This window comes from Marmota monax, unplaced genomic scaffold (genome assembly GCF_021218885.2).
Source record: "Marmota monax isolate L192 unplaced genomic scaffold, Marmota_monax_Labrador192_F-V1.1 WCK01_AAM20220418_F8-fsc00528, whole genome shotgun sequence".
NCBI lineage: Eukaryota > Metazoa > Chordata > Mammalia > Rodentia > Sciuridae > Marmota > Marmota monax.
The window spans coordinates 96,523-111,067 of record NW_026694026.1 but is presented as its reverse complement, the minus strand read 5'-3'; the positions used below and the strand labels follow the sequence as shown (position 1 = coordinate 111,067).

At 41.7% G+C, this 14,545-nt stretch overlaps 1 protein-coding gene across 2 annotated transcripts in view; it reads left to right on the top strand.

The window, feature by feature from the left end:
- LOC124106454 (malignant fibrous histiocytoma-amplified sequence 1) overlaps positions 1 to 12,518 on the top strand; it is a 94,368-nt gene extending 81,850 nt beyond the window's left edge. Inside the window, exons 3-4 of one of the 2 annotated variants that reach the window (XR_006856074.2) lie at positions 5,375 to 5,485; positions 10,002 to 12,518. Coding sequence is in view for 1 of the 2 variants with exons in the window: in XM_046464065.2 (XP_046320021.1) it covers positions 10,002 to 10,035 (34 nt within the window). In the remaining variant the exon portion in view is untranslated. The remainder of the gene's footprint in view (positions 1 to 5,374; positions 5,486 to 10,001) is intronic. The other variant, XM_046464065.2, reaches the window with a different exon arrangement.
- The last annotated feature ends 2,027 nt before the right edge of the window (positions 12,519 to 14,545 follow it).

Here is a 14,545-nt window from a genome sequence, read left to right as displayed (position 1 = left end):
AAAGTGTCCCAAGTGAGTTCTTAACTCTGACATTGCAGAATTAAGTGATTCTTACTTTAGAGAATAGTGAGGGACCATTAAGTAAGAAAAGCCTATAATAGATTCTTTTTTGCTGTGGGGCTCTGCATTTCTAGTCCATCCCTGAAAATCAAGGACCATGCAGCTTGCCACCACCCTTCTCCCCAAAAGGACTTAAAGACAAAATGCACCCATGCACACTAATTATTGGGTAGAATGTGAGCTTGGTATTTTAGATGAAACCCACCCTGTTTGGGTTTTTAACTTATATTCTTGTTTTTGTAATACTAGGAACCAAGAAGGCTGTTTTCAAACTGAGATGAAATGTCCATGTACCTCATACCTTGAAAAAGCAGCCACAGATCTTCTTGGTCACCATCTCATTATCCGGGTGATATCGGCAACATGACTCATAGGCATGCAGCAGACTTTAATTTTTCTGCTTGGTCGGCCATATAGAATTATTTTTTCTACTTAAGTTTTCTATTTTTTTTGAGGGAAGCTGGAAATTTTGCTTATGAGAATTGTGATTTTTAATCTCATCTTGAGAAATTTCCTATCCAGCCATATGCCAGAGCTCTGTGTGGTAGGAGCCCATACCTTGTCCCCAAAGTGGCAGCTCTTTTAGGAGCATTTTTTTTTTCTGCACACATATTTATTTATTTATTCTAATTAGGTACCTATGACAGCAGAATGCATTTTGATTTGTTGTGCACAATTGCAGCACAACTTTTCATTTCTCTGGTTTTCAGGAGCTTTTGTGGTGCTCTCTGCACTGCCAGGCTCTCCCAGTGGCACTGTCACTCATTAGCAGCTGCAGTGGAGGTGTGAGGCCCCCTTTTCTCCAAATGGAGTAACTTACTTGACAGAACATCCCTAATCCATCTTTGCTGGAAAATATCACTGAAGGAAAGCTCTTATCTAATGCTATATTCATAATCCTATTTAATCTAACATGTGCCTAGTATATTTCATCACTGATGTGACCTAAACCACACTGAAATCTTGACGTGCTTCCTAAATATTAAAGGAGGATTACTTAGCAAGTTCCTATTATCCCCTGTCCTGAACATACCAACATGCAGAAACTTTTTCGTGTTTTTTTTAATTTGTTTTTTGAACTCATGCATATTGATTGATTCCACCCCCCTTTTTTTTTCTGATTCATCTAGGGTCAGAATGAGGGGGTATTTTAGAACCAGCAGGTATGGGAATACAGGGAAACAGTTATTCAATACACTTAGCATTGGCATAAATTTCCCAAGAGAGACATTAATCTATTGTTTTGCCGAAGATGCATGCCATTTAATAGGCGAGGTAGAGGTAGGAGTTATAATATCCATTTGCACAAGGAAGCTATACTGGCACCCAGCCAGCGTTATCAGTGTTTTCCCATGGGCTTCTTGTCCTGCCACAGAAAGACCGCATTTACACCACCTTGGAAAAAAAAAAATGTTATCAGCCTTTCCCTCTGACAGCTTATTGAACCTAAATGAACTAGCAGCTTTAAAATCTTGGACAATCAGAGAGAGGACTCTGACCTTTCTCCTTGCTGGAGGGAGCATCATTAGAGATCGAACCACTTTTGACCTAGCAATCTGAATAGCTCTATTTTGAAACAGGTAAAAAAAAAAAAAAAAAAAAGTCTCATAAAATGGATGGCAGTTTTTCAACTCTAAATGAAGGGGTATTCTTTAAATAGGAAAGTTTTGCTTCTGTGGTAGGACTCAGTTTTTAGCATGGAGGTGAAGGGAAACTGTACCTTGCATGACCATATACATGAACACATGCTTAGATTTGAAGCCTCTGCTTGTGCCCTCCTGTTTTACACCCCATACTCTTTAAGCATCCACAGCTCATCCATGAACACAAAAGCATACACGGAGGCAGGTCACACCCAGGGAAAGGTCTAATAGCACATGTGGGTGACAGTGTGCTAGAGCAGGAGATTGGGGGGATCTATGAGGATAGCTGTCAAAGGAGGTAGTCATTAAGTCAATGTGGCCTGGTGATGAGCCTGAGACTTGGAGTCCTGGCAGGCATTGAAATTGGGAGACTGAGGCTGTTGATCACTAGAGCAATCTACTTTCTGTTATCCCACAAAATGTAGGTAGATGGACAAAACGGAACTTTTTTCATCAGGCATATGTATCAGAATTTCTAGGGGAAGGGACCAGGCATGAGTCTTAAAAACACAGAAGTCTCTCAGTTGATTTATGTATGTGGGTTGGATATCCTGGTCTCACAGATCCCTTCTGCACCTGTAAGGGTGGGCTCCCAGCCGGTAAGGTCACCTTTGTCTGTGGGGACCTTTTTCTTGTCCATGTCCAATTAGCAGCACCAAGACACAACTGAGGGGTGCTGCATTGCTGTCAGCCTGTCACAGTCCCTTCTGCTTTCAGGTAGGGTGAACATATAGTTTATAGTTCACATTAAGAAAGGATGGCCAGGCATGGTTCTACATGCCTGAAATCCCAGTGGCTCAGGAGGCTGAGACAGGAAGATCATGAATTCAAAGCCAGCCTCAGCAAAAGCAAAGCGCTAAGCAAGACCCTATCTCTTGTTGATCTAGATCTTATTTGGTTTTAAAAAAGACATCTCAAGCCTTTCTCAGTTGACTCCTCTCTTTTATAGATGAGATCAGACTTGTCATTTAATTACCTACCTCTGACTAAATAAAAAAAAGTGGTGGTACAGTGCAGTTTTATGAAGAAAAAAAAAAAAAAAAAAGTCCATGGCTGTTAATTGGGCCTCCTTATGAGTTTTCGGTTTTGTTTATTTCAGTACTGGGATTGAACCCAGGGCCTCACGGGTGTTAGGCAAGAGCTCTACCATGAGTCTTCCTTATGAATCCCAAGCTTTTTTATTTCTCACTTAAAATTTTGATTTATTCCCTCATGGGGAGAGACACAGAATCAGGAGTTGGTAGGCACAGAACCAGGAGTCATTTTTTTTAAAATGTGATTTACTCTTGTGGCTTGTCTCAGTGGTTGGTAGCTGAGGTGTCCACCAGCATTCTATTGAGAAGAGGTCTCAGGAACAAAATGAAGTGCTTCCCTTCCCACACCTGGCCCTCCAGAAAGAAATGGGAACTAAGTGGCTTCTTGTCCTCTTTGCTGATGATCAAGTAGAAACATGAGCCATTTTCCATACTTTGGAGATCATGATTTTTAAGTGTGTATGCATTTGACAGGAGATGAACATTGCATCTTGTAGAAAATTCGCCTGAGTTGCTCCAAGAAATGCCCACTTCGTCGAGGACAAAATTTGTGTGAGATTCATATTTTTAAGCTCTACTGTTGTATAATTTGTATACCATAAAACCTCACTCATTAATGACTATCAGTGTATTTAAAGAGTCATGCAGTGTATCAGTCTGTCTTCATCAGAAAGAAATCTTGTGCTAATTGCTGTCACTTGTGTCTAATACATCACCTAGTGTCCCATGCAATCCATTGATATTTTTAGTGGTTTGGCTGCCTAGTGTGTTAGAGTGCAACAGATTTCTGAGTTTTAAGGAAGTTCCCAGAAAATCATGTTATCCCAGGTACAGTTCATTTCCCATGGTAATGAGTTGAATTGGTACCCCCATTGCCAGTCCCTTGTTTCTTGGATGAAGGAAGGATGAAATGAAGGTGGAGCTGCATGGAGGGAGATGACCCTCTTTCAGGGCTTCTTGGCGGCAGCCCAGTTGACCCCTAGATATTTAAGGGATGCTGAGTCTTGGACATTAGGAGTTGCAAGGGGCAAAAGTAAGCACTCGCCCTATGGTATCCATTAGAGGATTGTTTACAGAACCCCCACTCCACCCCCATGGACAAAACAGAATATGCAGATGCTCAAGTCCTTTCTATAAAAAAAATAATACTATGCATATCTGCATATAACTATACTACACATATTTCTCATATACTTTAAATTATCTCTAGATTACTTATAATATGATGCAAATGCTGTATGAATAGTTGGCTAAACTGTATAGTTTAGGGGATAATGATGAGGGCAGGTTCCATACACATGCAGTATGCTACCACCTCCAAACATTTTCAGCCTGCAGTTGGTTGAATCCAAGGATACAGAATTCAAGAATAGGGAGCACTGACTGTACTCTCAGTGGGGAAAGTAGAAAGAGAATATTTTTACATTTTTTATTTGCGAATGCCTGTCTCCATCCAGTTGCTCCCAGGTTGAGACACTTAATATTCTAGCTCACAGGGAACATGAGCTTCTTTGGGTAAATGGCAGCTTGCCAGTGGTATGTTATTTGTAGGTATTCTGCAGAGTGTCTCTCTTTTTCTTTCCAAAGAAGTTCAGAGCAATGTCCAGCTCCACCAAATGAACTGTGCACTATGTGACAAACTGCCTGGTAATCAAATTGAACTGCTGTGTTCTGTGCAAAAGACAGAATTAAACAGGTTAGCAAGTGAAAACATTTTTCCTTGAGGCATGCTGGCACACAACCCACATTCTTCCATGTGGTTTCTTAATGGACTGACCCTTGAACATACAGGAAGTGGGGATGTATCATTTTCATTTCCTGACAGTTGACCTTTCTCTTCTAGTGGCACTACGTCTGTGTTTTCCATCATCTGGGGAGTGGCGGGAGTTTGTAGAGAGTGAAGAAGGCAGTTAATTCTGATTTTGGTGGGTCCTATGTTATAGAATTAGTGAAAATGGGCTGGTTTGGAAATTGCTGGGCCAAGCTTTCTCCTTTTCCAGAAAGTACTCATAACAATAGAGGGCAAGGCTGATATACCGCATTTCAAAGCCCCTTTTTAAAAACATGGATTCTTGCCTATGTACAGTAGAATTCTCACTCAAGCAACAGCCCCACTAAATTCCAGTGACTTGCTGCTTCTAAGTATTCTCAAAAGTACACTGATTACTTTGCACAGGAATTTTTGCAATGACTTTGTTATGACAAAGGATATTTAAGGCCAACTGAAATTGGCTTTTATAAAAAATAGAATGAAGACTGTGATCTTTATTCTCACCAAATAAAGGGGCAAAGAATGTCTTAGTGCACTGAGATTAGTTAGCATGGACTTGATGACCTATTCTAAAAAAACAATGGTACAAGATGAATTTGGCTTGATCACAATGGAGAATTTTTCAGGGACCACAGAATTTTAAGACATGGAAGGTGGGGATGGTCTGGTGTTTTAGAGGAAAAGGCCAAGTGTGGATGTTGCTTGTGGAGTGGTCACATTGATTTGCATTGATTTGTTTTATCCTATGCAAGGAGTAACCGTTCGTTGCCTGACTGTTCTTACAGGCTAGGAGAAATTATGTTTCTTCAATCCTTTAGTCTCCCATCAGCCACATTGATACTGGAATTTTTCCCCTCTCTGCTTAGGTACCTTCATACTTTCTTGGAAAATTAAGTGGAAAAGATAGTGCTTCTTTCCCTTATGCCATCATTTTTACTGTACCCAATCTGTGACTTTAGGAGCACCAAGTATTAAGGGTAAGTCTGTGGGAAGTGCAGAGAGTGTCTTGAATAGGTAAGACCCTCCTGAAGACCTGGAGAGCTTTTGGGGTGAGGGTGGGCTGGGGATGAAGAGATTCCACACAGAAGGGCATCCTAGGGTAGCTAATCTTTTACTTGTCCAGAATCCACTCACATTTGGAAATTAGGAATAGGAAACCACTTGATTCTTTTGTTTAATTTACTATAATATTTCATGAGTCCATAATCTTAGATACTTGATAGGAAAAAAAAAGTAATTTTTAAAATATTTACACCATGCGGGGCACAGTGACCCACACCTGTAATCCCAGCTACTCAGAAGACTGAGGCAGGAGGATCACAAGTTCAAGGCCAGCCTGGGCAACTTAGTAAGACCATGTATCAAAATAAAATTAAAATGGCTAATGATACAGCCCAAAGGTAGAGTACTTGTTTAGCATGCAAAGAGGCCCTGGGTTTGTTTCCCAGTACCACACATATATTCTGTGGTTATGCCAGAATATAACATCAGGAAAAGCTGAGGTTGGTTAATGCAGCATGTAGCTTTTTAAAAATAAGTGTTTATATTTCTTTTCTTAAGGTTGTTTTACACTTCCCAAGTTTGGCTCTTTACTATTTCTTAGTGCTATTTCTTAGTTGTCTTTCTCTCTCGGAGATCTTCATCTGTCTGTGTTTTCTGTCACAAATGTCTGTAAAATATAGATAATAGAAGTACGTATCTCATGAAGTTGTTTCATATGCACAGACCATTGCAGATGAAGCATTTAGTCTAGTTACCCCCAGAGTGCACAAACGCTCCATACATTCAGCTATGGTCTTTTCTACTAGGAATATATATTGATAGAATATATATATGGGTAAAAAATTTTTGAAAATTCCTCTGAAGATGTAGATGCTGTGGCAAAAATCTACCTTTCAACTTACTTAGCAGCTTATTAATTGAGGTACCTACTCAAGGAAAGTAAATGTGTAAGCTGGTTAGGTAGGTAAGCCATTGGCTTCCCTTCTCCTCTATCACCAGCACAGGTGCACAAAGTGCACAAAGATCTGTTTATAAGGTACCTGCTGTAAACCTCAGTACGCCGACCCTCCCTTCATAGAATAGAGAGGAAAGGAGAGCTATCCTTTCTTTCTTATTGTAGTCACAAATGCCAATAGTATCTGTTTAAATGCCTCAGATGAAAAAAAAGCCCTGAGTCATTGGATCCTGCTAGCAACCAGGTAAGTCACAGAGGACAGAGTGTAGAGTCCAGGCAGAGCCTTTTGCCCACAGTAGCAGTTACTGAATGCACCACTGCATCTGCGATCTGTGTCTTGGCTCCCAGCTTTGGGACAGTTTTCACAGTGCTGGAGGCTCTCACTTGCATGTATATTTTAAAATACAGTATATTCATAGAAGATTTAAAGTACAGTAAGGCAAACAGATCAGCAGACAACTGCCATTGAAAAGATACTTTAACATCCACAATTTCTAGGAGAAGGGGGCATGGCACACCTTGGTGATGGGAGGCTACCTAGGGAAGGAAGTACTGAGAAAGAGGGAGGAACCATGGGCAAAGTCTTTATTGTGGTTTCCATGGGAAGGAGCAAGTGAGGCAGTGAAAGAAAGCTTGGGGTTGGCTCATTTAAATTATTCCAGTGTTCTCAGGTGAAGGGCTGTCCTTAGATGTCAGGCATTTGGCCCGGGGGTGATTAGAGCAGGTGGATGGTGACCCAGAGTGTGAGAGCCAATAAAGGAGGTGGCTGGGCTCTGGGCTCTGGGCTCTGGGCTCTGGACTGGTTAGTTTGTATGTGCAAGGTACATGGACAGCTGAGTTGTTTTCTCTTTTTAGGACCTGGCTCCTTCTGGGAGGGCCAGTTCCTCCAGGGTCAGCAAGGCCCCAGATATCAAAGCATCAGAACATAGAAATAAGAGACATGATTAATACAAAATGTTATGGCTTCATTTTTACCCTAAGTGTTTAAATACTTTGAGTCAAAATTTCTTTGTTCCATCCTGGGAGTGTCAGGTCCGATAACCTGGGAACCCCCCAGGCGGAGCCCTCCCTTCAGTTTCACACCTCAGTCTCCAGTGTCCCACCTGGCAGCTCCCCTGGACGTCCTATAGGCTTCACAGGTGGAGGACTGAATTAGTTGTCTTTCTCTCCCAGAACTCTTCATCTGTCTGTGTTTTCTGTCACAGGTAGTGGCAGAGCTTTGTGACCATCTTCCCAGCCTAGGAATTTGTCAGATTCAATGCCTTCCTCCTCTATTCCCCATGCATGGTCTATCACCAAGACCTGTTGTCCCCTCTTAGCAATGTTCCTTGACATGCGTCAACTTGGCCATGTAACTTTCTTTTCAGCATTGTGCTTTCCTCTAGACCCCCCTGGTTTCTGCCGAGATCTCTGTGATGGAGTGTCAATTGGCCTGTTACCCTCTATCATTTGTCCTTTTCTCTCTAAACTTTGGATGTCTTCCTGGTTATGTTCAAGTTCAAAATTCTGGGCATATCCCGCAAGGCCCTTCACAGATCCCAGACACTCTGCTGACCCAGAGATGCTCCCTTACTATGGAGGGCGTCAACCACAGCGCACCCTGGTGGCTGCCATCCCTCAACAGGCTGCCACCTTTCCCTTCTACCCAGTGAAGGTCCGTTGTCCTTATGGCCATGTTTTGTCTCTGGGAAGCCTTCTAACTCTAATCAGTTATTTTTTTTTCCCTGCACAACTTTGAGGATGCAGAAATGACCAAGTCAGACCCTGCCCTTGAGACTCTTTTATAGAATGAGAATCAAAGAAATAAGCAGACAAACTTGTGAGTGTTGAATTGCTGTTAAAATAGGATGCCTGCCATGACAGGTGTGGAGTCTGGGGAGCACTCAAAAGATAGAACTCCACCAGGAGGAATCAGGAAAAGTCCCAGGAAGTAGTATTTGAGGTGGATGTTGAGTTTATTGAGAAATAGAGAGGGTGGGAGATGTGATGGCTTTTTTCCCTAAGAATCAAAAGTGAAAAGTGGTAGTGATATGGAAAACTGCTGAAAACGGTAAACAGTGGGATATCCCCTCTCAGGTGCCCTGGATTAGGAGTTCTTGCATTTCTCAGTCTTAGGTGTGGCTCAAGGGAGTAGCCAGCCAGATCCAACTGGCTGCATTTCGAAAGGTTCATTAGATTCAGTGAAAAAAAAAATTTGTTATGTAGCCCATCACCCATATGAACCCCAAATCATAGCACCAAAGCCAACTGCCTGGTTGGGCTGTTTTCACACTACCATCCTCTTTACAGTTAGATCAATCATATTATTATTGCTTGAATTTGAGACAGTTTCAAAACCTTCTCTACTGGGAGTTGACTGTATTAATAGGCCTTCTCATAGTTGGGGGCCACAGAAATGTGAAATTATCCTGAGGATCTCAAAGAGCCAACCTGCCTTGTATTCATCAAGCATGCTTTGGACTCACATGACTCTGGTTAAATGCCTGGCTCTGCCCTCACTAGAGATTTCACCTCCCTCCAGGAAGTCATTTAACCTCTTGGACTTAGTTTCCCTCTCAGTCAAGTGCAGAGTAAGATTTAGCTAACCTGGTGGGATTGTCAGTAGGTGAGAATTACTCAAATCATGTGCTACAGTGAAAGGAACGGTTCCCTGCATGGAATTAGCAAATGGAAGAAACTTACTTTTGGTGATGTTTTCATTAAGCTTGACCAAGCTGATTCTTACTTGGGATGGAAGGATGTCTTAGGTGGACACTGAATTATCAGTGTCTGTGAACTCAGGAAGCATGTAGAGATGGGATGAGGGACAGAGATCATACTCCTTTTTCCTTTTCTTTCCTTGTCCTTGTATGGTTTCTTAAATGGTGCTAAAATGCTTTTAAAACATGCTGTCCCATGTCATTGTAGGAGAGCTGAAATAAAGGATGGGGATTTTGATATTCGTTTCCTGTAGCTATTTGGTTTGACTTAAATGCTGCTGTGTCTAGTCAGTTGAGATGCAGCGGCTTCTTCAGTGCGTACCCATCAAACTCTAGGTCTGAGTCAACAACCTTGCTTATAACACTACCTCAAATCACGCTTTTCAGACCCAGATAGGCATCCATTCTTGCTTGTTGGTACATAGTTTCCCTCTTGGAGTGTTGTGTAACCTGGGTCCCCATGTGTGCGTGTGTTTATTGAAAGGAAGCAGTTTTGTGATTAGAGTTTGGGTTGTAAATTAAAAATCTAGTTATGCTATAAAATTTACAATGGAATAAGTGTTGTGGCCAGTTAGCATCACTCCCTCTTTATGGCTGATCTGAGACTAACGTCACAAACAGAAATATTTGACTGATTTACTGCTAAAACAGCTTCCCTCCATGAGGATGGTAGTGGCCTGACCTCTACATGTTTATAAGGAGTTAGAGAAGTAGAGATGAAAACCCATGCAGAAAATGAATCTGTGTCGATCATCACTCTTCATTTCTTATCAGTCAGACTGTCATTGTTGGTTCACTGTAGTCATTTCTGTACTTTCCTCTCCTACACCCATCTAGGAAGAACGTTGGTGAAAAGCACAGAAACCAGTGACTTGTGGACTGTGGGATTTCCATGGAGAAAATAGAGCATCACAACTCACCTGGGAACCCTCTGCACCTCCAAGCACATGCTGGGCACTGGAGTGAAGAAGAGCTCAGGATGCTTCCAGAGGACCACCACAGAGGTGTGGAGGGGGCAGAGGAGGGACAGAGAGAGCATGGAGCTAAAGTTTCACAACCGGAACCTCAGAACTGTGATCCTCCAAGGAGAGCGCTACTTGAAGAAAAGAAAAAAAAAAAAAGTCGAATGGCTTCTCAGGGATTTTGTTTTCCGTGCACATATAAGCCATAGTTACAGTACAGTGGCAGTATTTAGAGCACTCGGGTTTCAGTTCTGTTCAGTGTGAAAGAGGAATCAACTGACATTCATTGCTGTTCCGTAACTAGTGTAAAATATGTATATGTTTATCTTTATTTTTATAATATGCAAATACATTTAAATTTATACAGTTTGAAGCTTCTAGCGTTAGTTAACACTGGGTGCAATATTTTGCATGAGAACTGTGCCAAGATGGGGCTGATTTCTTATTTTAGTATAAGACTTTTTTTGTTGTTGTTCTTTTCTTTATTCTTTAATCGCCTTCTCAGATTTAAAAAAGAAAAGAAAAAAGATGTCTGTGTATTTGTTAGCCCACGGATCTAGTGTTGCTTCGTAGATTGCGAGTCATCCACAGGATCCTTCAACATGCATTTCAGGCAGTGTCCCTTCCCATCTTTATCCAAGGTCTCTGCCTGTAAGTCACTGGGCATGGTGGCAGAAGCATTCCTTTTCCTTACCCACATATCATTAGTGTCGAGGTAGAGACGGGCGCTCTTCTGGAACAAAGAGTTCATGGAAAACCTCAGTTAGTGTAGCTTAAGATCATCGGGAGTCTGTTTTGAATCATGCAAGGGGCTCTGCTAATTATTACCTCTCCTTTCTAGAACAGGTCCAGAATTTAGCAGAGCACTTTGTAAGCCTTCCACATCTGGTCTGTGGGACCTTCGGGTAGTGAGCTTCCTACCTGGGGAGCATAATCCCACACTGGCTATTCATACAGAGCCTCTTGTAGGACAATCTACTGCCAAGAACTAGTAAACCGCTTGTTTTGAAATCTCCAGGAGGTAAAACTTAAAAAGCAAACCCTACCAATTGCTCTCTAGTCTCCTCCTAATTGGGGCCAAACAGCATATGCTGCAGTAGTAACACATTCTTTGAAGAATGTAAAGGACTCTGTTTACATCTGCCTCCTGCGCGTGTTGATAGAAAATGTGCAAAACTGTTTCTCACCAGTGTCAGACAGAAGAGCGAGTCAGCTGGTGTTACTCTTTCACTTTGTTTAGAAAGCACTGACTCTTGGAATGCCACAGTGGTCTCCACATGTTCAAAAGAAAGAATGAACAAGTGGGCTGCATTTCACGACCTCACAAATCAATTTTTATAAAATATTTTGTGCCCCAGGAGTTAATTTCACTGACTCCAGAAGCCCTGGTTATGATTTCCTTATCATCTTAAAATCAAGAGTGGGATCAGATTGTCTTTACATTTTTTTAAATACTTGAATATATGACACTTCGAATTGGAGATTTCATTTTCCTTTTAGAACAGAGTCACAAGACTAATCTGGTTAATCCTTTTGCCACAGTTCTCCTGTGTGTGTGTGTGTGTGTGTGTGTGTGTAAACTGAATGGTAACATTTAATTGCTTTATGGACCATTGAATTGTTGGGCAATAAGTTTTTTTAATTGGCATGAGACAGTACTTATACTGTCCAATCACCCGACTTGACCAGTCCTTTGAAAGAGACTCCCAAGCATATGACTTTGGGCCAACTCCCCTTAGGGCCATATAAATGGAAATAATGCCCCTTCGGGTGACATACTCTCAAAGTGTTTGCTATTTTCACGAACATAAATGCCCATGTTCTTAATATCTGCTCTTTTTTGACCAGTCATGTTTTGTGCTGTCATCTGAACCCTAGAGAAGCAGTGTAAGAGGAAACCTTGCTGCCACGTGTGTTTTGGCCAAAAGGTCCATATGATAAGAGGGTCATGTGACCACAAGAAGCTCCAGAAAAAGCAAAGCGTGAGAACTTGCTTCAGCCTGTGGGGGGAGGGTTGGAGATACAGAAAACACTCTGCTCTACAGGAGTTTTCCACAATGTCTATGTAGGAAATTCCGCTTTCTCTTTCAACACCCAGGAAGATTTCAGCGGCCCGCCGAGGCTGACAGGCAATTCACTAAGCACAAGAAGAATTTTTTTCCAACCACGGAGTCCCTTGCCTCTCAAAGAAATGCCCTCCAAGTTTGTTATGGTTTCTATTCCTGCAACTTGTGGTATCAGAGCCACTTCCTGCAATTGTAAAAGTGCTGCCAGAATAAATGTTTTTCCCCTTCTAAGAAAAGAAAAAAAAAAAAAAATGACAGTGCTCATATTTGACACTTGTGCATTGGACTCTCTTTTGAATGAATAAAGAGGAAAGGGTTTGATGTGATTCCTGATGGAGTGTGTGATGTTTTTCATGCCACAGTCTGTGAATTGTAATTGTGGTTTCTCAGTTCACTGTGGTATTTGGGCAGAAATTTAAAAAAAAATACAAAAAAAAAAAAAAAAAACTCAATAAAAATACAAAGAAATGGTTAAGCAACGATATTCCCAGAGTTTAGTTATTTCTGATTTTGTTTTTAATTTTATCGGTTAAGGAGTAGCTATTTTATATGTTTGGTTCTTAAATTTGAGCCATGGGGGTTGGCAGCTATCTTCTATCTGGGGACTGAATCCCTGAGGGGATGACTCAGTCCCTGTTCTAAAACTCTTGAGTCTGGAATACTGGCTGTCTCCTGGGGCTGGAGGTGGAACCCAGGGCCTCAGACATACTAGGCAAGCATGCTGTCTGAGCTTGACCCCTGTCCCCGACACCGGCACTGCCTCTAAACCAGATCCTCTTTTCAGTGAGCCATTATATTTATAAATCAAAGCTTATGAATTTATGATAGGTCTGGAAGTTCCCTTTCCCTGATCTTCCTTTCAAGGGCTCTTAGCAGGAGTTCTGCCACAGCCTTGTAAGTCCTGCCCTGGGGCCTCTGGCAGGGAAAGAGGAGGCCTTCAAGGGGCCAGACTGATGCTCCATTCCTGCTGTATTTTTCAAAAGGGCAGACAGCAGGTATGGAGATAAAAACAATGTGGCTGTTTCTTACAGAGACACAGCCTCCGGGGAAAGGACCAGACCAGACAAGCCCTGACCTGAGATGCTAAGACATTGGGCACAAGAAGGGACCCCCTTGGACCAGGAGGGCCTTGTCACATGGTTTCTGAAAAGAAAAGTGAGGCCACCCCGAGTGCCCTGAATTCAAACATTCCTCTCCCTGTGGAAATGTTGAAACCATTTGGTAAAATTTCCAAAGGTAGTGTAACAGAAAGTGTGGCCCCTGTGGAGTGGCTCCCCTCACAGCTAATGCCACTGCTGTCCCCTCCTGTCAGGAGAGCACAGTTGGAGCATACATCATCAGTTGTTTTTTTTTAAATCGGGAAACTCTTAGTTTTTTAAACTTGCTGAGCAGGTCACACAAAAAAAGCAGGTATCAGTGTTGACAATTAGAAGTACATTATTTATCACATACATTGTTCCCTCCCAAGGCTATTTCCTCCAACTGGTGAGTTTTTTGAAGTAGGTCCCACATTTAGTGAACTTCGAATCTAGCACACCTAACACACAGAAATTGCTTCTCTGCTGATTCTCACGGCACAGGGCTACAAGTGGGACAGGAAGTGAGGAAAGTCATCACCTAGTGGGACTTGCATATCTGCATTGCAAAGGAAGGCCTATGGCATGGTGGAATTGGAGGGCTTTGAGACCAGATGACCTTTGGAAGTTATCTGGGTTGAGCAGCAGGAGAAAATTCACCCATGCAGAACCTGATTTGAATATTTATAAGTTCCTTCAGGAAAGAAGTGCTTTTATGCAAAAAAAAAAATGTTTTTGAATAAAATGAATGTCATTCTAAACACTGATCCTGGGCCCAGGGGTGTAAATCAGTGGTAGTGCTCCTGCCAAGCATGCTTGAGAGTCTGGATTCAATCCCCAGCACCACAAAAATTAAAAACAAAATTACTTCATTTATTTTGATACTGGAGCTATCAGCCCTTAAAAAAAAAGATACTTTAAAATGTCTTAGAAGAATGTTATGTGAATAAGTGAAGTGCAGGCAAAACACAAGTGCAGAGAAATTGTGAAGGTGTGTACAGATTGAGAAACTGAAATTGTAAATGTGTGGGTAACATACTTGGAAGACAGAGTTTGGGACCACTAACAAATTTGTCCTCCACCCCCACCTGGGTTTAATGCAATCCACAAACAGAACAGGTGATTTGCCTAAGAATGTCTGAAGGACTACAAAAGCTTTTAAAATTGCTGACAGAAAAATTTATTGGAGGATTATAGAGACATAATAAAATTATTTCTTAAATTTGAAATTTAAACATTTTACAATATTATTTCAATGCAGCCCAAGATTTTTCAGA